This window comes from Anticarsia gemmatalis, chromosome 6 (assembly GCF_050436995.1).
Source record: "Anticarsia gemmatalis isolate Benzon Research Colony breed Stoneville strain chromosome 6, ilAntGemm2 primary, whole genome shotgun sequence".
Lineage (NCBI taxonomy): Eukaryota > Metazoa > Arthropoda > Insecta > Lepidoptera > Erebidae > Anticarsia > Anticarsia gemmatalis.
In genome coordinates, this window is record NC_134750.1 from 9,417,142 (window position 1) to 9,444,384 (window position 27,243).

The 27,243-nt window shown below is 34.3% G+C and overlaps 1 protein-coding gene across 1 annotated transcript in view; it reads right to left on the reverse strand.

The window, feature by feature from the left end:
- The window catches only part of LOC142973718 (uncharacterized), a 189,896-nt gene that overhangs the window by 17,046 nt on the left and 145,607 nt on the right, over positions 1-27,243 (reverse strand). Inside the window, exons 3-4 of the mRNA XM_076115690.1 lie at positions 3,351-3,428; positions 1,550-1,731 (exon numbers count right to left, since the gene is read on the reverse strand). Of these exons, the coding sequence (XP_075971805.1) occupies positions 1,550-1,731; positions 3,351-3,428 (260 nt within the window). The remainder of the gene's footprint in view (positions 1-1,549; positions 1,732-3,350; positions 3,429-27,243) is intronic.

Sequence of the window (27,243 nt, forward strand, 5' to 3'; positions counted from 1 at the left end):
AACTTAAAATTTTAAATAAAACATACGCGCAACACGAATGAAATACTCCTTGCGAATGGCGGCGTCTTTAGCAGGCAAGTCGCGGGAGGGGAAAGGGGAAAGGATGGACGAAGAGATGTGAGCTCGGGTACGGAGAGACGTAAGCGCGGGGACGGAGAGACGTAAGCGCGGGGACGATGAGCCGTAAGCGCGGGAATTCAAGTTCGGAGCCTGTTCCGAGGCGAGGCGATTACGTTATTATTCCGATTAGTGTGCGTTGCAGTAGGGAGTTTAATACAAACCATTCTGAACGGCTCGAGGCGATACGGTGACGTTCCCTTTCCGATCCCATATGTGTGCTGAGACCCTTAATCGTATAATGTTTTAAAGATTTAAAAAAATATTTTAGTAACAAATGAACGACGTGACAAAACTAGGCCTACCCAAGGCTAAATCTAGAACTTGTATCTCGAAATAACTGACCATGATTTCCGCTGAGCCGGGAGCCTTAGACAAATGGTGTGTCAGCCTGACTGGCGTTTGATTAAGTATCTACTTGTTTTGCAGACAAATCAGATTGTTTATCATTTTGAAACACGAAATAATGACTGCGGTACTAAAAGATATTTGTTGAAATTATAATATTCATGAAATCGGTATTCTTTAGCGTCAGATTTTATTCCCGGCTCGATTGTATATAGTCATTATGTATTATGCTATTCAATAATTGTAATAAATTTCTGTAAGATGCTTTACATTATACATATATTTAACCTACCTGAAGATTTAAAAAATATAATTTCGCTAAGCAGTCTGAGCTATTCCATTTGTAAGAGTCAATAAAGGAGCTTAATATCATAACGTGAGAAAAAAATACGCTGAGTAACACCTTTTTATAAAATCGAAGAATTATTTTAACGTCTTGACAGTTAATCTTCGAGGTGCCTAAGTTATTCCCTAAGGTTATCTGGCGTTTAAAAAATCGGCCCTTAGCAATCCTGAGTATTTTATTTTCTTGTTTTAATGTTAATGTTTGACCTCGACGATAAATTCTTGTGCAAATTGATGAATGCTATTGAATATTTTCATTCGCTGTTATAAATCAGCGGCGTTTCAAAGTGCATTGAATTCAAATGGACTTGTTGAGCCTTGCATTCATAAATTATAATGGTACAATTAGTGCCTCTGACATCGTATTTTCGTTTGTAAATTTACTTAGTATCAAGTTCATTTTTTATTCATAGAAAATAATATTCATCTAATTTTTTATTTAGTTATTTTGCTCATTAAGCAAATGTTTTTTAAGGTCGAGAGTTCTAACGTTAGTATCCGAAAAATATAATGTACCTATTTTTTCACCTTCAAGCTTTAAAGTATGAATTATAAATAAGCAAAGGTTTTCTTCCAGGTCGGTTAAAATGTCTTTGTTAAATAGAAAAATCGACTTCGAATAAATTAATCAAAAATATTAAAATAGCCGGGATTTTACAAAGGCTACTTTAACTCTTAAGCTTAAATATAAATTAAAATCTGTACGTAAGCGATCTTCTAGTTTTAAATACATACGTACCTTGATCATAGCCTTAAGCAGCGCGTATCTGGTGAAGACGTTCCTCTGCGCCTTGGACTCGCTGTAGCGTGCCATGAGCGTGACCAGCGCCTTCTTTGCCGTGTCGTAGTTCTCGTCGAGGCGCACTCGCACCGCGCGGAGACGCTCGTTCGTTTCTATCACCTCTTCTTTCGTCTGACCGCCTGGTACCATAAAACAATATTTATCAGTAAATTTTAACAAACCGAAATGGATACAGACTGCTGGAGATCGTTTGCAGTGGAAAGCTATGTGGGAGGCCTTTGCCCAGCTGTGGTTATAGGTTTTCTCTTTTTTTCTTTCTTTCTGTTGTCTTGAGAACCTACAGAAAGCTATTGACATGTGTGTAGGAGTCTATTTTAAAATTACGAGTTGATTTGTATTTTTTTTTAACCGAAATATTTTAGAAGCATTATCATTAACCCTGACGGTTCAAACTTTATGATAAGCAGCTCTTTGCGATACTAATATTGGTAATTCCTTTTATTGGCAAGGTTTATTGAGAAATAGTACATTTATTAAATAATAAGACGATAAACATGCGGGCATTGAAGCGGCATCATTTATTACGTCTATAAATATTAAAGTACAATTTAATTAGATTCGTTTACACCTTATTAGGAGATTCTCGATCATTTGGAAATACTAGACCAAATGCCATCAACGTTTAGTGTACATAGCAAGTATTGGGCTATTTAAGTTTAATTTACTTAATTGGCAAGAGTATCGTCTGCTAATGGAATAGCTTTAATGCAAACTGCATTCCAATTTCGTAATAGCACTTTAATCTGTGTTCAGATCAAGTTTTAACTAGTTATCTATGTTCCCTAAAAACCTGTAAGCATAGCAATTTTATAACAACAAATATTGTACTTAATATGTTTGTGAAAAAACTTTACATAGTCTGCTACTGATAATAAAAGTTGTTATGAGATTAAGTAAGACGTTTTGTGTAGACTTTAAGGGTAATTCAATACAAAACATATTTTTGTGCTTCAGTCCTTATTAAGTTATTATTTTAATATTGTGGTGTCTATTGTTTGGCTGAAAAGGGGTTTTTTATGTGATGTTAACTTGAATTATTATTATAACAATAAACCTATAGAATACTGAAGGCTGTAATAAATTGATAACTCAATTTACATGCATTGATCAACCGTCGGCAGTCGAGCGCGTTTGAATTAAATAAACTCCAATGTGTATTTGAATGAATTCCAATATTTTATTTCATAATTCAGGATATTTCATAAAATGAAAAGTCGCTGTTACTCTTTGCGTAACAGAAAAAAAATGTGTGTTCTGTTAGTCAAAGGTAGGTTTTCTTTTTTTACCACTGTCGTGAAGTGAATAGTGAAAAGCTTTAAAAGGAACTTGAAATTAAAGTAACATCGTAGAAAGTCATTAATTTATCATAATAATTCGAATGTATCTCAACTATTTCTTAGTTTAAAATATTTTGAACCATGTTCTAAACTATTTGCACCAAAGAACAAAAAGAAATACACGTTATCCTTTAAATTTAATATAACGCCAGTGACCTATACATAGATACCAGTTGCGTGTAGTATTAAGTTGCGGCGTGGCCACATAGGCCGAGGCCACACAAATCAATGACCGGCCCGGCTGCCCCGCCACTTAATATTCCACTCGTCTCCAACACTAATCTACCAACCCTCATCAGGTAATGTTTTACAAGCTGTTTACGTCGTTTGCACATCATATCTCGTGGAAATAGGCTTTGATTATAAAGCAAACCAGTAAATACGGTGGAAGTAATACTTACTGGATGTGCCTTCGTCTTTGACATCTTGCACGATCCGACGAACACTCTGCGTGAACTTGCCCACTAAGTTCGTGCTCGCTGAAACAAAGAGAATACTCTGTTATAAAAACATGAAAGGGATTTCTGCTTAAACGTTTTACATCTCAAGACCGTCTAGTTGACATTTTGAAAGTCACTCCGGCTACAACAAAGGATGCTCGATATCAGGAAAAATGGAATAGAATTAGCAAATAAGCTTCGAGACGGCGCGAGCGGTATAAGATAAAACCGGATAAGTTTATATTGCGTGGATGGTTCAAGGGTGTTTGCTAGTCTTTTGTGAAGCTGAAACACACGCTTCATTTGATATTTGAACAGCGACGTATCGGAAGCAAAGTAGTGGTCTTGTATCGAGTTTGCTACACGTTTGAGCACTCAGACGGACTGCAAGTGAGCGGTCGACGGCCGTCGGAAGCCGTAAGCCGAATAAATGAACGATGAATAAACTCCAGTGGGTAGCCTTATCCGGGCTTTAGTGCTGCACTCCGCTTTATGCAACGATGGGTTTTATCAACGGTGAATGAAATTCAATGAGCTCAGACAACTTCAAGCTGTTTAATTTATGTGAACCGCGGGAATTGTTTAATTATATTGCAAATATTGCTTTTAGTAATATACGATATGTATATTCGTTATACATTTATTATACATCGTGTCATATTATAACCATGATGGTATAAATATGAGTCACATGTTGATTTCAATCTAACTGAGAAGTTTTCTTAAGATTTTCATTAAGTCAGCAATTCGTTCAACATCATTAGCATATTGCCGTTGTTTACATTCCAAGAAAGATGAATACATAAGAATTGTTCAACACGTAATATAAGCAAGTAAAGTACAATTGCTTTGGGGACCAGTATAGATCTGACTAAGATACATAACAATGAGATCATACATGGAAATCCCAATAGTATCTCTCTTATTTGCAACCATTTTGAATATAAAGCCGTTTAATATAACTTCTTATATTTAACTAAAAAACCTTGCTGGACGGGTATACTTAAGTATTATTATTATATACTAGCTTTGCTTCTTCTTCGGAGTGGAATTTCCAAAAATTCGATCTTAGTAAGTACTCCTCTAAGGAACCTTCATACCAGATTTCAACTTCCTACGCACACAGACGAAACTACTCGTCTGTGCGTTGGCCATCAGTCAGTCAGTCACTAGGTAACAGAAACAATTTTATTTATATATATTGATTTTTCCATTTTATCCACGTGCAAAAAATCTAAAAATAAATAGTATCTAGTTTTACCTGAAAATAATTAAACAGCGTCTAAAACAGTCGGCTATCAAATTAAAAGAAGAAAGAAAGTAATCTGTACCTTGTTTCGTTCTACGAGTTAACAAAGAACGCTCGGGATTGCTCTTAAAGAATCAACGGCGTGAGAGTATAAGTTTAGAGCAATATTGCTCAGAATACGGCATTCTCTCGCTGAGGTGTTCGAAATTGAAAAACTTCAACGTAACGTCTCATAGTGTCCGTTACAGGGACATGTATTATAGTCGACTATCGCTTGGCTTTCGAGTTCACGAAGGAACGTGTGAGAAGTGATATTGAAAATGTATGGAAATAACGGTACTTTGTATATTGTGCGTTGAGACTTTTTACAGTAATTTGTATAGTATTTAACAAGGAATAAATACAATTAATGTATTGAAATTGTTTAGAGCTTTATGTAGCTTTCACTTAAGAGTAACTAAAATGCGTTTAATTTGATTCTTTCTGAGTTTGGTTCCTAGAAATCTCATCTTCCGAGCCGTTGGCGTAGAATAAAACCTAAGTGCTATTTTAATGGACGCGGAAAATTCCCAGATGTTATGGAAAAAAATATCTTAAAATTACAATTTGGAACTTAAAATTAATCCTCAACTTTAACATATAATTGAATTTCTTCGAAACCAAATTTTGCTGGAAATATTTTGTATACAATTTAATGTTTTCGTATTATTGTTATACCTTAGTTAATAAAATAACACCTAGTTTTCGCAGTCATAACCGTAGTTTTCATTTTGAAACAGCCTCTTTGCTCTGATACTCCGGTAGGCTTAAAGTTTTAAGTTAAGCGAAGTATCATAGGCGCGGTGTAACAGACTTTATAATTGGATTCCTCGACGGGAATCTTAGATTCTAGCTTATTATATTTGAAGGCTTATTTAACAAACTTATGCAATATATTTTGTGAACGCACGAGATTAATTCAAATTCAATTTCTTCAAAAACTATAATGCTTGTTTTTAGACAAGAATATAATTAAAAAATGAATTTTCAGGCACGTATTACGGGACTAAATGTTTGAATATCGTTTCCAAATTTATATAAGAAGGCAACCTTACTACTAATTCTTACTTACTTATTCTATGGATCGACTAGAAAGGTATAAATAACTAGCCTAACAGTTTACGAAATAGTTTAATAAGAGATTTTTTTTCAAAAATACAACTAAAATTAGCCTATCACGTAGTTAACTTCGCATCAGGACTTTTGTAACAGCCTCCCAAAACGTAACAGTAACTTGGCAACTAAACTAGAAAGCATTATCTTGTTAAGCTCCTTCACTATAGGGACTACTTAGTTGTTAGACCATTACAGGACTCTTGCAAACGAGAACATTTCCTTTATGTTCAGGAGTGAGCATATGAAGTGGGGGATTATGTAGATTGTTTGTATGTGGCGGTCCTAATGTCACACATCTTACCATTAGTGTCAGAGGAAGTAATATTGAAAGGTTTTCAATGCAAAAATATGTAAAAATGTCTTAAACATAATGGTTCTACCACACGATTGCACTCATTGGAAAATGTATGCCATAAATTAAGCCATTTCTTGTCTAGTCGTGTACGCATGTCGCTTTCGAAAGCATATTAATGGCCTAAAAGTAAAGTAAAATTTTACCTTACAATTACTGAAAAATTTTTGGCTACTACGCCAAAGACGAATTACCAAAAGACTAACTAAAACAGACCTAAAACTTGAAGAATAAGGAACTGAGAAGTGAGCAGGTGTTTTTAGGCACAAAGAACAATGTTCTGGTTAATCCTAATTAAAAATGAACCCTCTGAATATTTAATGTAACGCAAGACAAGGGAGTTGCTTAAAATAATTTACAAAGTGTGAAGTCTCGGAATAAACTCAATGTATTTTTTATGTGACCTTTTCTAAATTAATTTTAGATTCTCACAATGTAGCTACGAAGCGAGCCGGCTTATTTTTTTATATTTGAAATATTTTGGGAACCTTGTCGTTTTGGGTATATCTTTTTTTTAGGACGCTTTTATTTTTCAAAGCTTTTCACTTAGTTTGACACAATTTCGTGTAAATAACACCTAGTCCGTAGATTATAATTTTCAAGAACTGCTAATAACTTTAGTATCGGCATAAATGTACTACATGCCAACAGAACAGCGTTACTCGCAGTCATGAATTAATCGATATACAACTCAAAACTCTTTTCAATTTAAACCTATTTCGTAATGTATGTAACCCAAGTTCTAGTAAAAGTAAAAGTTGTTTTAATTTGAGTGTTCTGTGCCTCGATTCTCTACTACTATCGACTACTGACAACCGAAGTGTCATCGAGAAATTTTGTATGAAAATCTGATCAGCGCCTCTTACGGGTGTCGCAGGAAACATTTTGGCAGTACATTCTAAATGTCAAATGTCGATAGCTAGCCGGTTGTCGATACTCGATTGTTGTACAGAATCGCGGTACTGTTTCCTTCAACATTCTAATTTTAGGCACAACTTAAGAGAACAATGCTTCAGACCCTTTTAAATTAGGCAGCTACCTAACAAATATTTCAAGGAACAATATCTGATACAATGATTCCAGCCCCGTCAAATGTCATTCCTTTGAAACGTCTATTGTGAATAATTATGAGCAGGAATTAATTAAACGGATTTGGGTCGAATGTACGAATTGTAGCTAGACTTTATAATTCAATTATCGAGTTCATGAGAATTTATTTAATAAGTCTGTTGATCTAAAATAACAACACGTTGATTGAAACCGGTAGAAGATTTTGGGGAGACCTTTGCCCAACATGGGACAATATAGGTTAATAAAAAAAGTATCTCAGATCTCCCAATCAAATCTAGAACTTTCTGTACAATCATTCTATTGAATCTTGTTGTAGTTATAACGCCCATACAACGGCAAACGAAATACATAGGTACTTTTATTTCACATTATCCTTAAGTATATTATTAATTTAATTATAGAATAATCGTCTACTTGCTTATCTGCATACTTATATAGTCGAGATTCTAAAACGTAAGCAGAACTGAATATTTTTGTTCAACAAACAAGCTTTCATCTTCATTCTTGTATACAATTTTACACATTAACGCCAGGCGTACACTACATAAAAGCGGAGTTCAGCAAAATAGAACCGATCTTATCATATTTGGTACAATAGCTTGGAAAAATGGCTTTTGCTTACTTTGGTTCAGTATACGGGCTCAATTATTTCAGTCTTACTTATATGTGGATGTATAAATACAGTTCTATATGAAAGATAGTTTTGATTCACAATGAAACACTGTAACATGCTGTTTAATGGTAATCAAATTAAAAAGAGATTTTTTTTTAGTTTACAAGCAGAACAACTACTTCCTAATTTGGCTAGTGGTATTAAGAAGTCTATAAAATTATGAAAAAACAAATCATTACCTAATAGCCTCCGGCGAAATTCTCCAAAAACATATAGCAACATACTCGGCAACCCTCTTTTCCCAGAATTATTTAATTACACACGAATGTTTACTTTTCTGTCACACGTTCCGTTCCACATGTGCAAATACGCGGCGCGCCTTAATCCTGTTGCTACCATTGTTTCCTCTGACCCTTTTAGAAAGTAAAAAACGAGCTTTATATATTTTTCCCTCGGAAAACATTTGACACATTTTAAATGCGGCATTTGTAAAATTGCCGAGCAAATGCGGGAAATTAGGCGGTTTATACGTTCTGTTCCAGTCCGCATGCCGACAAAGTGTGCATATTTCATTAAAAAGGTTGTGTTAAATTCATCGGCCCTGTTTAGCAGCAGTTGCTAATTAATTACCTTGTAAATATTGAAATGATTTGTTGCGAAAAAATACTGGTTACTAAAATTAATGCATGATTAATATTATGTTAATTATTAACCATTTTTTTTATTTATTCCATTAAGTCATGTATATCAAGTATTTAAAAAAAACGTTAAACGCCTTTTTTGTAGTTTTTAAAACAATCAACTAAAAGATATGGAAGGGATGGAATCTTTATTTTACGTTTTTAACTATTCCTCGAATAATGTAATTTAAGAATCGAAAAACGTCTCCTCTGGTCTCTGTCTACCACTAATATTTGTAAAAAGTTCTGTAATATTAACATTATAATGTTGTACGAATTTAAACTAGTTTTCAAAAAACAAAAGCGTTACCAACTAGTGTTTCAGTGTAACAATCTGTTTAAATTCCGTTAAACTGTATTCAGGTATTACACAAAGCGTTTTGTAGTTGTTAAAGTATTCTTAAGCAGCTAAACATATGTTTTACTGCGTTGTTTGAGTTCGTACCGTGTGTGCTACAACCTGACGTAGCTTTAAAACAATGTTCACAACAAAATTGATAGTCTAGAACTTATGCAACACACTGTTGTAAAGAACTAGGTTAAAATAATACATGGTTTTTATGATTAAATTGTCGCCTTTAATTTATCGTGTTGTCGCCGTTAAAAAAATATTGATGTTATAAGACGCCAATACATATATGTATTGGCGTCTTTTAACATCAATATTTTTTCTCCTTACACGTTTACTTATAAACATACATTTTGAAATTCGTTAAAGCAGTTCTTGCATAGACTCTAGCCCAGCATTTCCTCAGCGTAGCTGTGTCAAGGCTGAAGCTATTCCTCACAACGGGCGGAGACCTGTGCCCAACAGTGGGACTGTAAATAAAAATAAATTTAACCCCTTAATATCCCACTGCTAGGCAAGTGTCTCCTCTTGTAATAAAGCAGGGGTTAGGCCTTGAGCCCACCACACTGGCCAATATATTACATGAGATGAACACTTCTGTGACGGCAGTGTTATAGTTATAGGTAAAAACCTAATCAACTTTATATCACAGTCATATCTAGTTTATAGAGTGAACTGCAAGATCAAATTTGTTATACTACGTACGCTGAAGCCGTAAAGTATTCGCATACAGGTAAAGAAATACCTCATTTTATTACACTAAATAGTAACCTATAAAGGTACAAATAACAATAAAGATGAAATAGTACCTTTACATTTGAAAATCGTCCTTACATTCTAACTCTAAGTACCTTCGGCGATATATGGTTAGAGTGTAATAAAAAATGTCATAAGCACTTTAACTACCCCGGTATAGTTCCCTGGGGCACAACAAAGTTTTAAATGTACAAGTTACGACAAACTATGGTGGAATTCTTCAATATTGTGGGATTTGAAGGAATGGATTCTGTACTCTCTGACCAAGTTCGTGTTATGGGTGTGTTGTAGAAAGTCGTGCGTGATCGGAATGAAGTGGTTTTACTTTACGTGTTGCTTCGAGGTCATTGAACGATTATCGAGCTTGTAAGGGTTAAAGCTGGTTTAAGTTAGTGGACGTTTTCAATTGATATTACCACTTGTTTGTGAAATGTTGATGCTCTATTTCTCAAATATAGAGCTGTAAATTGTTTCTTCTATAAATTGAACTTAAATTTGTAATAAAAAATGATTGATTAATACTTAAATTTTACTGTTTTATTGTGCAAAATTGTATTTTTTTAGGTTCTACTAAGGAACATGCAACACAAATCATAAATAGGTAATTATTATGGTTCTAGTGTGTGTCTGTGTTCATTTGAGGGGTTCTATGCAAAAATCTACATATTGTTAAGCTTAAAGTTTGACTTGTAAATAATGAAGGCTATTTATACTTTACTTATCTTTAAATATCAAAATTTATAGTTACAATATTTTGCTTATTGTACAATATGTATATAGTTATTGTACAATATGTATATTGTATTAGTTTTATATAATGTTTAATGCCTAATATTTGCATGTCTTAATGACAAAATATGTGATACTGTATTGTTTTGATAACCAACTCTTGTACCATATTTTCTGCGAATAAAAATAATTTGAATTTGAATTTGAATTTCAATTTAGGTTAGAACCATGTCAGATGTCACACAATATATTCGAATGCATGTATCAGTCTGCGCTGAGCCCGTCGATATGTCTGATTTATAAGCCGCGACGGAATGTGTTCGCAACAATAGATGGCATACTTGTATTATAGACAACGTATCAATATAATGTGGGCTTGATTTATTGGTCGAGGTTTCATGTTTATTATCCCTTGAACTTAGTACATAATAATTATAGTCTACTATACATATACTAAGAGTATGCGGAAACATAGAGCGCAATATGATTGTGGTACTATTAAAACCAACTATGACGGAAGTACTCCGTTTTCGGAAACTTTTATGTAAAAGTTTTCGTATTATTATTACTGCATGTGATTGTATTAAATGAGGATACAGAATCATCAAGTATTTTTTTTTATAATATTGTGGTACATTGAAATATAAGGTATGGTCTGAATAGTTTTTCAACTCATACTTTGTCATGTATGGATGTGAGCAAATGAAGCAAGGAAAATTATTAAGCACAGTACCAAGTGGCGTTCAATGGTCTTTGTCTTCCCCTTTGGGAACATATCGTGATTTTATGTATGTATGTTTTCCATTTTCAACAAGCGATATAAATCTGGGAGTTTCTATTCAAAACTATGCAATACGCAGTTAGTTTTAGATCGAACTGGGTCACGTTTTCTAAATTGGATAAAAAATATCAAATATATTCCCGTGCGATTCGTTTGATTGTAGAATTCGACTAACTACTATTCCCGGTACACTAAAAATTGTGTAATTTGAATACCAATAGGTACAATGCAGAACTAACAATAAAATAAACTAAAAATAGCATTACGCTATACGGATTCAAGCGCTATTAAATTAATCCTATGAGAATCACATTCGTGTTTGCAAATAAATTACATTACTTTTAATAAGTAGTCATTAGAAAGTTACCATATTGATGTATATGTATTGAGAATTGAATTTTATATTGTATCTTTTTCCTTCTATTTTGAGAAACGACGTAGACATTTTCATCTAATTAAAAGCCTATAAATCCACTCGATTAAACAGACACACTTTCACTCATCCTAAAAAGACAATTTAACAAGAATCATCCAACTTACGTAAACGTAACATCTTTCCATGAACATTTCCTTTCCTCACAATGGGATAGAATAGGCCGCTAAAAAGGTTCAATAGAAACCGAAGTAAGGGAAGGCAGCTTAGGCATTTGGTGATAGGAAGCCGAATGCGAAATTGAATCTCTGAAATCCTTCGGATATGGAACAAGTGGAACACCCTGCCACAGAGTAATTTAATACGGTTGCCTAATCGAATTATCGTGTGCCCCTTTGCTCTCAAATAACTACCCTGTGAATCTGCAATGTAATTGTGTGTGTAACAACCACCTGTAGCTTTTATTTGTACTCCTTTGTTTTAAGAGAGTTTTACTTGATTAAAAAAAGGTTTTTCCTTATGTCAGTAAAGGGTTTAATGTTTAGATATACGCGTAATGCTTATTCAGCACCCGCCCTCGGGCGACGAAACGATATTAATATTGAACAACCTGTTACGAGATTTTGGGTTTAAATCTTTATTGTTATAAAATTATATTGGATAGGGATATTTGTATTTAAATACTGATTTTGGATATTATACGAAAAATACTAAACATTGTTACAACACTGTTTGAAAGGTAAACTTAAAGCTTACGGTCGTCTCATCGTTAATGCAATTTGAGTAATCAAATAAAACCTTCAATAGATGATTATTTACAGATCTAGTATCTATTCCATTCGAACTTAATTTCCCACATAACTGCACCAATGAATAATTCATAATTACATCTTAAACAGATAATTGCGTGATATTCATTCATGTATTCATACGCAGCTGCATGTTCCGATTGCGCATGAACTGATCGTACAGCGATGCTCATACTGTTCATAGTAATTAATAACATTTGCATGTTTCAGCTCCTACCTAGCTAACTCGTAATGGGTTTGAAAGATATTTAGTTACTGCATAGTGCATAATCACTGACGAATCCTTTGTTCATGAAATCTGTTTTGCAAATAGAGTACATTATTTTGGATTGTAGTTCTTCATGGAAAAGGAATTATTAGGCCATTTTCTTAATACAGTGAGTTATTGTTACCTAACTGTCTTCGTTCGTGGTCCATATGTCAATAAGGTGAATTTTCGATCATTGATTTTTGGCGGATAATTCATTCTAATTGTGGATGTGGATTGGTTCAACAAAATGCCATCGCGAATCTACCATTCAAACTGCACAAAGTAAGTTAACATGTTAGATGGAATGCTGAAGAAACGAATTACAGCGTGTTATCATGACGGAATACATATATTGTATACTTTAAGATCGCAATGCTGATCGTCCTATGTGCGTTGTTAATATTATTTATGCGAATCTGATGCACTGCTATTTGTTGACCACGGATGTGATTAACTCTTAGAGGTAAAAAGTTACATTCTTTTGTTTTTATTTGAAGGGGATGTGGCATTTCCTAAGACAGATTTGACGCAAACCTTAGCAGGTAGGACAGTAGACGTAGAATGTCGTAGGCAAATAGGTGTTGAACTAAAGCGGACGCTGGACCACATACCAAGGATGAATCCCACCCGTATATGACGTTCATGGAAGTAGACATGGTTTTTCTCCGGAAACCAACTGCGTATTGTATCAACCACGAATAAATTACAAAAAAAGTCGCATAGTTATTAGTAAAATGCACGTAGGTAGTTGTCATATGAGATCCGTGAGATGTCGGTTAAGAAGCTATAACTTAGGAAGCGTTAGTATAAATAGTAAATACTTGTCCTAATTTATTATTGCATTCTGTCATTGAAATTGGGAATATTTATATAGATTTTAAATATTACTACAGATATTTGCATTTGAAAGGAATAGTTGGTAAAAATAAGTAGTGTAGGTAAGCAAATATCGCAGAGGTCGATGCCAAGTCGTAAAGCGACAACGGTGTTTGCACAACCAAGCCAGGAAATGGAATTTCTCACGACTCGCCGATAGACGGATACCGCTGGTTTAGCGCGCTTAGATAAAGTAGATCGTGCTTAAGGTGCTAAAGTCTTGAAAAATAAACTCCAGTAAACCGATACAATTGTGTTACGACCAACCGACCTTATACTAATAAGAAGTATGTTCAGAAGTAACTCAAAAACTGACGGTATAAAATGTGCATAATTTATACACAGCGGAAGAATTAATGAACTTCATTAGCCGTTACCGAAAAATAATTAGGAAACTCCGCAAACAAAGTCGGTAAATAATTATAAATAATTAAAGAACTTATTTTACGGCAATAAAAATTCATTCAAGAAAACTTTTTGGGTATTTCGTCCAACAACAGAATGCGAAGGCTGTGCAACTCTATTAAATCCGACGAAATCTTCTCGAAGAATTCCGGCGTGGCGTTAAAAACAACTCGTTTCTCCAGCCCTGATGAAAATTAATTACCACTTTCCCGAATTCCTTCGTAGGCGCTGCCGATTTAATAAAGTTATTAGCACCCTCAAGATTTTACCAAAAGCAATTTCGGAATATTGTCCGAAATTTCTCAGACTACATTTGCAATGATTTCTATATTTAGATAATAATTGAGCTGGAGGAATCCAGTTGCATTCTGGATATGCCCAATTACCCTGCTATGTTGATAATTATTAAACCACTATTCGCGGCATCGTTAATTTAAGCTTTCCTTGTTTATCTTCTTGTCCAAGTTCAATTAAAATATAATGAACTAGTTCAGTGAAACAGTATTCTATTTCAAATGTGTAGTTTGCATGCATTTTTTCCTGCCAACTCTTTGGAGTATTCATCAAGCCACACAGCATACAGATCGATTGGACCACAGATTAAGCAGGTCCGAGTAATCCAAACTTTCCTTAAACAAACTGAACGAAACAACAACTCATTTGTTTTTATTAGACAATTTCGATATCGGAAACCGATACTGTGTCTTTTATTATTAGTAGGCGAGTTGCCAATATTAATTTATCCCGAGAGGATAATGCTTTGTGGTTGGTGGCAAGGAGATTGGTCTCATTTCTTCTCGTGAGTGGTTTAGAGGAGATACGCGACGCCCATCTATGTAATCATTCAGCTCATTGAGGTTATTCGGGATCATAAATCATGGCAAAAGATTATGATATCCTTCATAAAAGAAGACCACGTTATGGTGCCTAATATTTCCTCAAGTAGTTTTATAGCTACCAGTTGTTTAATAAACGTAAAATTCTTAGAAGAAGTTTTGTGTGGCATGAAAAATTCCAAGAGAAAATTCAGTTAGGATTTTGTTGACCTTTCTTTTTAAAATAGTCTGGGTTCAAGATTTTGCTGGAAATGTATTCAGTTGAATTTCAGACTTAAAGCTATCGTGAAACCAGATTTTACAGATTTTCTTTTTAAAGCGAGCTTTTAGTATTTGGTTTTATAAGTAAAATATTTAGATACCTATTCTAGAGTTGAAATACATTTTTACAAAACCTAACTATCCAAAAAAAGCCATTAGGTTCGTTCTCGACAATCTTGTAATTGGCAATAACTATTAACTTTAATAAGCAAAGTATAACTACTACAAATTTTGTACGGGTTTCAGCAAATTTTAGGCTTTTACCGTCCATTATAATAGAAATTAACTAACCGTGAAATTGGATTAAAGTTACTCGATAGTCTTTTCTCGTTTACTTTATTTACAGTAGGTAATAAGCAAAGTTTTGTGTCCCTGAATTTATAATACGCGTATTAGCGTCAAGTATATTGTAATTTATCATCGTTTAGTATTTGTTTGGCTTCTTGACATGCCTTTATGAACCTTTTACTCAACAAATTTATACGAAGGGTCCTTTGTTAATTAGATGTCACATCTGCTCGAGAAACATTGTTTATGTGAAGAGTAAATACTTTGTGCGATCATTTTGTTTCTACTTTGTTATTCTAGAAAGGTTTTCCTTCATGTTTAATAATGGCTTTCTTTTAACGTTAATATTTGAAGTTCGGTTGGCTATAGACATAAAAAGGTGACCGTATTGCTATAATTATTTATTTGTCGTAATCTGCAACAGATTCCTATAACCAAAATTAGTTTTGCGAGTAGCAGAATTTTCTTTACAACTGGAAGATTATTTATCCATTTGAAGTCGTGAGATCTTGAAAACACAAAGCTCTCCAAAGTTAAGGTCAATAATGATCCCTTAAGCTAAACACTAGATTACGTTGAAGTGTTCTTCCACAAAGCGACAAACAACGACAAAATAACAGTAAAGCAAAGCCAGATAACTCTGTTAGAATAATCTCCAAGATAAAATTGCGTATTCGCCTTTTACAATTTCTGAGAAAAAAAATTAAAGGATTCATTTCCCATTTCGGTTATTTACTCGGGTCACTAATCCGTATTTTATATTTTTCATTACGCGAGGCCTTGTCCTCAGCCTGTGATGACAGACGGTTTACGAGCTCGTTTATAGCCGCCACATAACTAAGTGTTGCGCCTTAATCTCTCAGAAAATTAATCTATAAAGAATTAACTGTGTCTTTATGTTTCAGAACAATATTTTCACATTTGGTTTACGCTTTTGCGGCGGACGTCTCGGCAAATTAAATTCTGAAAAAGTAAGGGTTATTTTTCATTTCAATATTTATAAAGTCATTTATCTGAATGGATTAATTGCGGGTAAAGTTTTTAGAAGATTAATCTGTAGTTAATTTGCATATTAATTCCTTAGGGGTGGATTCTAAAACTTTGGTAAACGGTTGGTTAAAGCTCAAGAAGTGTTGAATAGGTTTGAAACTAGGAAGGAAGTGCAGATAGTGTTTCTGTGGCGGATGTCTCGACCTCGCGGGCTTAGAAGAAACTAATTACTAACTCTAATTAGTTACTAATAAGATCTGAGACGCATTGCTTTGTGGATCGTTTCGTACTGAGACACTTCTTTGAGGAGACTTTAGTTAGTAATGTGAGAGTTGGAGTTTCCTCGTGCAATATCCGTTCATTAACGGATTGAACGAGTTCGTACTGTCCGGAGCTATATTAAGAGTCAAAGAGATTTTGTAATCTGGGTCTTTAGTGGGCTAGCTTTTTCCTGGAGAAACGTGTAAAAATTGTAACAGTTATAGGAAATTATTCTTTACTAATGGGAGCACGACGCATTCGTGGTATGTTTTTGAAGTTTTTGTTAGTATTCATAGGATCACAATCAGCATACAGTTTGACAGCTTGTTTTTATTACCTCAATACTAAAGTCCAAGCAACACCCATTTGATATATAGTTCAACCAAGTTCAAAGAGTCACCGATGATCGAATAATGGTCTCATATACATGACGTGTCATTGTTAACATTGATGAAATCATTGATGGCGTCGTTACTGGGTTATCCACATAATATCGTGATTGGTTACAAGTTCAATGACGTGTGTAAGATCACGATTGATCTGTGGATTACTGTCAATCTAATCCATCAATTACAATCGTGATGTTTGTGAAGGTATGCCGCGCCTTACCTTTGTCATTCTTAGTAGTTTACCTAGATGTTGATTTCATGAATTTATTAGCTATTGTTTTATGTTTTAATTGTATTTATGATTCATAAATAGATCTTTGATTTATAGTAATGTTAGCGATGATGGGAGTTTACGATTTATTGTTAATTAATGCGAAAAGGAACATGTTCTTGCACAATAAATATAGTCTGATTGCTACGGTATTGGTAGTTATCCTATTTTACAATTTTCAGGGATTTGGGTTAAGATTTCACGGATACATAATTTGCCATGGTTTTTTAATACATAAGTTATACCCGATTCTATTTGTAGCAGCAAAATACGATGTCAAATACCCACAAGTCAGCTTACAAAGTCACTTACATTTAGCAATACTTTGAGCAAATAAACTAAATCAAATACAATAAAAAATACTATTCAGCTATTCGATTAACTTTCGTGAAAGCATAAAGTATAATTGCAGTAGTGCAAGCTGGTCTTATCGCGTAACTTCGTTAGTTGTGAAAATATTGGTTCTATACGTCAGGCGAGCGTTAATGGCGGCTATCGTCTTACCGATCTAGATGGTGCCTATAATTTTGTACAACGGCACTGAGTTACGGACCTGGTTTTCAATAATGGGTCTGTTAATTGAAATATGGCAGCGTATAATGCTTACGATGACTTAATTTATAGTTTTATGCCCGGTTTCGCTACTAGATAAGTGTTAGGTAGTTTAACAATAACGAAATTGACAGATCTTCACATAGTCATGGTCATTTAATTTAGTAGCTAGGTTACCCGACACTTTTTCATTAGTCGTGTATGCTTGTACTATGTTGTGATTCTAGTTTAATATGTGAGTGTGTAGTCATCAGTAAATTTTGAATTCAAGCATTAGGCTGCTCTGGAACAAAGCAGTATACCTGTCTCTTTATGCATGTCTAAATGACAATATCTTGTGATTCTTTTGAGTAATGTTTTAAACTGATTTCCTATCTATACTAATATTATAAAGCTGAAGAGTTTGTTTGTTCTATTGTTTGTTTGTTTGAACGCACTAATCTCAGGAACTACTGGTCCGATTTGAAAAATTATTTCAGTGTTGGATAGACCATTTATCGAGGAAGGCTTTAGGCTATATAACGCTACGGCCATTACGAGCGGAGTAGCAACGAAAAATGTTAGAAAAACGGGGAAAATTATGACCCATTCTCTCTTATATGACGCAAGCGAAGTTGCACGGGTCAGCTAATTAGACAATAATGTAAAACAACACTTTTCAATATTCGTAGTAACTAATCGTACCGCAAAATGAAATAATACAAAGCTTTCCCTCATTCTTTGATAGCAAATAACCCCTATCATTAACACCCAGTTACATTGCTATCGATCTGTAAAGGTGGCAACACGTCGGCGCTCCTCTAATTAAACAGTATATTTGCTTCATAAATATTGTATAAGCTGTGATTCCGACAATCTGTCGAATACGTATATTAATTAATCAAACAAACAAACCGAAGCACACGTTGTACATACAGTCCGGTTTCAGCGAAACCAATAAATACGTTTGGAATTGAAGGCACTGTAATAGCTTACTATGGAGTACTTTGATATTTAGAATAATATAGTTATATATTTATACACGGAATTTCGAATTCATGAATTCCATGAAATGAGGGTTTTAGCAGAGTCTAGCTGAGATTATAATTATATAAGCTTGTTTAGCCGGCGTTTCAAATAATTTATAAAGCATATTATGTGTGCTATTCCACGTAACGCTGAAATAACTAAGGGAAATAGAAAAACTATTGTCCATGTGAAAGGTTTTTACTGGGAAAAAGGAAAGGTAAATTATTCTTGTATTTATTTTATTCATTAAACTCAGTTATAAGTTTCACTATTCAACTAGGTTAGAATATTTCTAAGGAACGGATACTGCATTATAATATATTCTAATTAGACTAGAACAGTACTTCATGCGAAAAAGCCGCAAGCTAAAACCTTTAATAAAGATGAGTAAGTCTAGGGGTTTTGTATAAAATATAAAGTTTTGAATAGCGTAAAACAGTTAGTAGTAGTTTGAACACGACTGTAACTATCAATGTTCCCGGCTCGAAGTTTAATCTCGAACACTGAAGTCGGGCAACACTCTCTCTACACCAGTTTAAAGCAATAATACACTTTAGTGGAAGGTCTACAAGGACTTTTATAGATACGAATTGTATAAGATGTTTCATTTTAAATGATTTATAATTTAAGATTTATTTTATCGTTCTTTTAGTGGTTTACCTAGTTTCAAAGTTGTTCAAGCCGCCTGAGAAGCCTTCGATATGGATTCGTCTAAATTGATATCTCAAAAGAAAGGGAGTGCAAAAGAACTCAAGTATGTTTCTATTATATCTTTACGAAATAAAGCAAAGCTTTCATGTAGCTTTTTATTTTACTATCAGAACTACTACTATGTTTTGAATAATATACCATTTTTATTCAAGATCCCGCGATTTTATTTACGTAGAAGGATATTCTGCGATTTTCCGACTATACATATTTTGATTCAGTACTGTTGGGGATACAAACAAAATAAGATTTATCTTTAAATTAGCATAGATTGCAAATAGAAGACGTTTCGTATACAATGTTGCGGCACGTGCAACATAGTACGGGTCTCAATATTTCACAGAGAGTAGGTACCTAGTGTCCGTAGTGCAATATCATCACGAATGCATAAGTTCATGACGTCGTCCTCTTGTCAGCACAGCTGTCAGGGGGCGCCTGAATCACGCTCTGCTTTGCATATTGAGTCACCTACCTGATGGGAAGCTTCGTGTTGTTATGACTCAGGAACACGGAAGAGCTTATGATTGTGTTTTTGACGTCAAATAAGTTGAGTGGTCTCGTAGGTATACTAAAACCTGGGATACACAACGGAACGAATGTTCGACAAGACTATGTTGGCGACATGTCAAGCCAAGCCGAGAGTTTTTTCTTGACACATCTGGCGTCATCGTGCGACTTATATGCATATTGTGTTGTCCATCCATAGTGTAGCATGTTGAGTGAAGTTAGGCAACGTTGCACCATTACACCCCGCGTCATGTGTCACAAGACATTTGTTCCCTAGTGCACACCCAGCTTCGACTTATCAATTACTATACTGAGTTGAAAGTATTTCATTTTATCTTTATACTTTAAACGGACAAGAACGCTAACAAATTATTTAATAATTAATTTCGCGCAGCGACTAAATTAAAGAATTTTACTCATGGTTTCTATGGTTGTAACTGAAAACCTTGAGTAACAGCAATAAACTACGTCGTTTAAGACATTTTAAAAGGATAATGTTACCAGAATACGGTTAGCTAAGAAAATAAATCATAGGAAACAGCCCTTGAGATATTATAATTGGCTACCTAGGGACTGAAACAACAGCGTAGATATGTAATGTTACCTTTGGGTTGTAACCAAATAATAAGTAACAATAATCTCTATGGGTATGTGGGGAGGTTTTAAGCTTTCTACTGTTCTTAAATTATCTAGCAGTACCTAATTATGTCTTAATATTGTCAGTGACTCCGTAACACTTTCTTCTTGTTGTTACAGTTTTGGAATAATGCCTTTTGTAAATAACAATAGTTAAAATTACGATGTTAACCTACGTTTATCTATTATTATTTAAAAGTTCATTAGGATTACATTCTATGTTTATCTATTAAAATTATATTGTCTCATTGTTCGTGCTCTTAAGTTCGACAAAATATTTCCCTAAAATTATGAAATGGAAAATTCTCTTCGCAAATAATTTCTTCAATTGGAGACAGGTATATAAGTTTCATGATTAATAACCTATAATTTGGTAGGACAGGAACAATGGCCGGGCTTGTAATTGGAATTCAAATTAATTCGTTTGTTTGGCTCTCTTTATTGTTATGGAGTTCCGCGACGTTGTCAACCACTTAATTAATTGGTTTCCTAATAAAATCACGGCGTTAGGTGAAAGATTCTCAGAATTTTCCAGCGAAAATTGTCATGTGACCTTCTTCAGTGTCAATGTATAGTCATACGTCAATTAACGTGTGATTACAAAATTGGTCGGTAAGCTGACTTAATATCTCGCACGTTTCTTTCCCAACATCAAAGCAGGAATATAAATTCAAGAACATCTTATTACGCCAATTTCTTGGACACGGGTTAAACAAAAAAAAATTAAAATCCATTTAAAAAACCTGAGACGTCCTGACGAACAGTCGGAAACACTGTCGCTAACATTACAGAGACAGTTACAATATTACAATAGTAATGTAAGTACGATACGAAATGGCTGTTTTTGTTCCGCGCATAAATATCACAAATGATATAGGCCTGTGGCTTCTGTCGACGTATAAAGCATAATATTTTTGCTTACAACGAGCCGAGGAAAAGCAGACGTAAGTAATTTATAATAAAAATGTGAGGCATGTAATATTCAGAGTGTGAGAGGCATCGTATAACGTGTCAGGTTTAAGTGAAGACATGTTGAATATCTGTGACCTTTATTTATAACCTTAAAGTTTGTCGTTAGAGGTATTGTAAACTGTGATATTATGTTTTGGAATACACTAAAAAAATATAGTTTGTTATATAAATAACACTGGTTTAAAAAAGTTGCAAGAATACTTTTTTTTTGTAAAAATGAAAACTACAATTTTAGCGCAATTCGTTTTTACAAAGCGCGATAGAGGCGCTGAACAGATTTTCGAGTAGAAATTCTCTATAGCTAAGCGGTTGTCGGTAGTCGATAGTAGGAGAGAATCGAGCTAGGTATATTTTAAGAAAATGTAACGTTTATAAATTACCTACCAGAAGTACTTGTACTAAACCTCTAACTAGCTGCTTAAGTTTCAAATACTGTATCCATCAATTACCCGAGTCATAGTTTAGATTTAGTAGCGAACGTGCTTGTACTACTGTCATCAATTAAACCTTAACATCCGAACTTTGTAGTAATTCATGACACCGGGCCACTATGTTGTAATGTTTTCACAAATTACAGACAAATTATGGTTATCTCTCTGTGAGAAAATTAAACTTGAATGTAATTTAATGGACTGGGATTTTTGGAGATTTTCTTCGTTGAAAAGGGCTGTTGCAGTTCGAAAAGAGCAAAAGAGAGCGACGCGTTCTCCCAAATGAGAAAACAATAATCATCTTTTCGACTTTGAAATAACGTCTGTATTTCATGATTTAATGCGTCTGTCTTTTCCCTACCAAAGTTTTGATGTGTCTGTGACAGTTGGCGGTGCATCATATTCTTTGAAAACTCATTAAAATAAAGAGCCTGCCATCGTCATGCCCCAAAAACAAAAGTCAACATTTTTGTTGCCTGAAGGTACTGTGGGTATAACGGGGGTTAAAATCGAGGAACATAATATTCTTCTAAAAATATCAACTACTACTTAATAACGACTTTTGAAAACTATTTAGCCAGCCTAGAAATGTGGTTAGCGCCTCAAACGGGCGCCTAATTGGAACTATTTTTGTAGTACACTTTAAATGTCAAACTGTCGATACTCGATTTTATGTAGAGAATTGTGCTACAGTAAGAATGTACTAATGTCATTGCATTCTTTTCAGACAAATACATATGTTTTAAGAATTCAAATCACATAAAATTTTATATCCGACTGTATGTAGTAAAGTTTATTTTTAAAGTTTATACTACGTGATGTAAAAGCTTATTTGGATGTCAGGGTCGACGAGATAAAAGCAGTAAACGGCGCTATAAAGTGCCGTACTACATCGTAGGAGTATCGCCAATATCTCTTCTAAGTGATGAATGAGCTGAAACGACCGATGTTTGGGAATGTGTCGACTGGCAGCGAGAAAACTCCAGAATAAAACGACTTACACGATCGAGTGGGGCATTTTACGTTTACAGTTTACGAATTTATTTAGTTTTATTTTGTAGACCACTAGCATAGATACTTATGAAGGATTAGGTAGTCCTGTCTTTATCGCACTTTTAGAAGTGTACAAACAACAGAGACCTAAAAATAGCTTAAATTAATAGCTTAGTTCTTTTGAAACACAAAATAATTAATTTTTGTAGGAATCAAAACTATGATTTCCACACGCAGTCGAATGTAAATTGCGTAGATCGTAAATTTTAAGTAAAACGTTTCACGTATTACCTTTTTCACTTAAAACTTTAGTTAGCAATCCAAAACGCGAATGAGACAGAACATTAAATCATTAACACCGATTTGAATCTTCAACTTAGTTCTCACATTCAGGTACTTGTACACATGTGTTGGCAATAAGGCCCTCGTAACAGATGGTAATGTAACCAAGCATGAAGGGAGCGCAGGATTTGTCCGCAGATTTCGGTATGTAATATAAAAGGAAATGCGCCAAAATAGATACGAAACGTAGGAAATGACAAATTATTACTGTGTTGTCGACGAGGTCGTTATATTAATGTACTCTGTACTGTACTCGGGAACTTGAGTGGTTCCTTCAATATTTGTTATTAAATATTTACGTTTGGGGACGCTTGATGTATTAAGATGCGTGAAATTGGATCGAATTTTCATAAGGATAAACACGAAAATTATGAGTGTATTTGAATTCCTAGGCCGACTCGAATGAAGCCTGTAAATAATTTTATCATGACTAGAGCTTCTTTAAACAATGAATAAAGGCCACAAATACAGGGCTTGAAATAAGAATAAGTACAAAGATATCATCAAATAATTCAAAAAGTGGTGCAACATCATCAATTGTGTACAGCGTGGGATGAAAATGCCATATTGCACAATATATGATCGTGATTTATATCTCGATCGATATTTGTCAGTACAGATTGAGATTTGATAGAGTTGAGTCGTGAAATGATTTGAGATTTTTATCTAGATTTATTTAAGATCAAAGCCTTTGAGGTTTCAATTACTCAAGGTCAATATAGCACTATTAAGAAATAAATGTCGGCATCTCAAAGAGATAATCGCGTTATTTATTACTCTTCAATGTAATACTTATAAGTTTAAGACAGTTGTAGAATCCCTAGACTCTTTAGTAGTCAGCACTTAGTTAAAGTTTTTGAGGTAATATTGATGGCTCTAGCGCAAAACTAAAGCTATGGACTAATTCAAACTTGTTGAGCTTGCCAAGCTCGTAAAATAAAAACACTACGACCATTTTCCGTGTCTCACTTAAAAGGCCTTATGCCAACTGTTGTGTGTTCATTCTTCAAGCTAGTCACGTCACTGGGACATCGATTAAGTCCAGTCGTGATCTATCGTAAGGTACGTCGGGTAATTACCGACCTATCTCTGTTTGCGCAATTATTGTCTCTCTTGAAACGCCAAATTACACGTCTGCAGCACTTGAGAAGTGACGAAACCGTTCATTCATTGTATCGTTTGTTTACAAATTGTAATGTTGTTGACACATGTTTGTTATATTGACATAATGGTAATTATACGTGTGATAATAATATTGTGTCTACCGTGAGTAGGTTTAATGACAGAAGCGTGTAATATGGGCTTTTATTTTGGGCTTATATCGTGCGTCAAATACCGAGAAATACCGGTAAAGAGGAAATGTTATACTTGGAAGCGTTGACAACATCACTAGCCCGTTGTATCGTCGTACCGTCCATCTCAAAAGTTTCTAGACACGATCTAGAAAATGCTTACTTCAAGGACGTAACAAGACGTCCAGCCAAAAGGGCCAGACGATACATTTTGACCAAAACTTTTTATTGATAAAACGTTTTATTTCGCAACTTTTCGTATAAGTCGTAAAGGCCGAGTCGTAACTATACACATTTCAACACTAGATAACGCTAGTTGCACAAACTTGAAGGATTTTACATACGGCGTGGTAAGAACGTTTTACGACCAATGAGGCCGTTTCTTTATCAAACTTTTATTGTACTTGGCGTTGGTATCTTCTCAAGAATAATGTTCCGGCTATTAGAACTTTTAAAGGTACGAAATAATTAGCTAATAAAACTGGGTAATTTGCCTTGTCTTCGCAAGTTTGTGGCCTATTATTATTTAAGACTTTTCGAGTTAATGTCTGTTACAAAATACTTTGCAAACAAATAAGAGTAATATCAGTTTGTAAATGATCGTTTTGCATGAATAATGATGATTTATATTTGGCAGAAAGTACATCGTTTATATCCAAACTAAAAGTTGTTTCCGTCAGAGCCTCGACCCAAATCAATCCCGTTACTTGAAGCTCACAATTATGTTATCCTGTTCCGAAACCTGTAAATCGTTTTTTGCACGAAAAGGTCCGATTTTTCCTATTACAGCCGACATAAATATTGAGCGTTGTGTTCGGATGAAAATAACTCGTGCAATACATCGTGTTTCGCATTTCTTTTAGCAATATTGATAAACAATAATTGACGAATTGCATGTTTGTTACAAGCAATAATAAGAATTATGATGTTATCATGATTATTATTATCCTTTGACTGACGAACAGACCATGATTTTCAAAATTTGTGACGACAAAAAATAACTGCTGTATTTAAAATAATCTGAACGTTCTTTTGTATTCTAACAATAGGTACGGTTCGCTTCGTTAGGTATTCTAATGATCTCAAGTCTATCAACCTCAGAGCTCAAGAGATAATGATTAGAATTACAAAATGTTTATAGACGTACAAAGACTTGATTCGTGGAATATGTTGACAGTACTAATGGGACATTTCCTGGTTATTCGTAAGAAATAAAATGTATAAGTACCATATTAACTAAATATCCAGTTGTTTCTGTTTTTACTAAAGATAATTGTATTGATGTTTCGCTTGGCTGCGAAAGCTGTTAAGCGTGTCGAAAATTATTTTAGGCGTGATTCATATCTATTAATATTAGGTAAGAGTTATACGGGAACCAAGGAAATACACTACAGAAGTAAGTATTAAAAAAAAAATTAAGAAAATTCTAGCAAAATCCTCGAAACAGAATCTACCGAGTCTCATTTTCTAATAGAATTTTTATTCCAACTACTTTGAACCACACGGATATGAGGGCGTTATAAAATCTGCCTCACTTGCCCCCGGGAACTATACATTATATCTAAGAGGTGCTTATATCTGCACTTACGTTCAAAATTATGCAAATACAGGTATAATAGTGGAAATTCGTCGGTGCAAGCGTATTGAGAGCGTACGTGCCATTGATTTTTATGTCATATCCAGCAAAATGGCGTATCGGGAAAGTGTCTACGATAGCATGACAGAGTCGTAAAAAAATATACTATGACAATTGCATAGTTGGAACTTATGCAGTAAATTCACATCGCGAAATCAACGATTCAGACGAACATTAAAAAACAAATTGTAAAAATATCAAGAGCACTCCATATTGATTAAATTATATTTTTATTTTTAATAGGAGTCGAATGTGAAATTCACATATCACATTTCATTTGAACCGAAACGTACAAAAACAAACTGCAATTTAGGCGGCAATCCGTATAATTTAATTAAAAACGAACAAGTTATAAACTGCACGGAACACACCAACACTTTCAGACCGAATAAACTAAATGCGGTATCTACGGTTTTGGCTCGTACTGAAATTTCGTTTTGCAATCTTACTACCCTACAACATGGTAAGTGGGTAGAAGAGGGGGCTGAAAGTTAGTGAGTTAGCTTAAAAGGTATTAGGACTGCCATTCCGCACTCGGTATGCAAATTCATGCAAATTGCAGGTTTTATTTTCGCAATCTCGTTCCTTAGTTGGCGCGGTAAGGAGAATAATTGTAAATATTAAGTTTTACTATTATGTGACGTTCAAGTGTCCGATAAAACTATCAAACTGTTACATTTCTGCAGAATTAAAAACTTAATTTGCAGCAAAATTTCTAAGTGACTATTTGTTCAATAAAACTGAAAATTTTACGTGATTTAAAACGTATTTCACTAGAAATGTGATCTAAAGCTCAACAAGTCCGTGAGCAAATTCATTTACGGGCTCCTACAAGTGTCATCACTACCTTCCGTGTGGATTAAAACTAATAAATCAGATATAGGTTTGGTTACGACAGGTTTGTCAATATCGTGGCTGATCGGTTCCAGAACCAATTACTTGAGTTCAAACAAGACATATTTCTTGTTGACGTGTGCCCTGCGTCCTTGCTCTACGACATTTCTACCGTTCACCGTAATCTCTGTTGTATAGG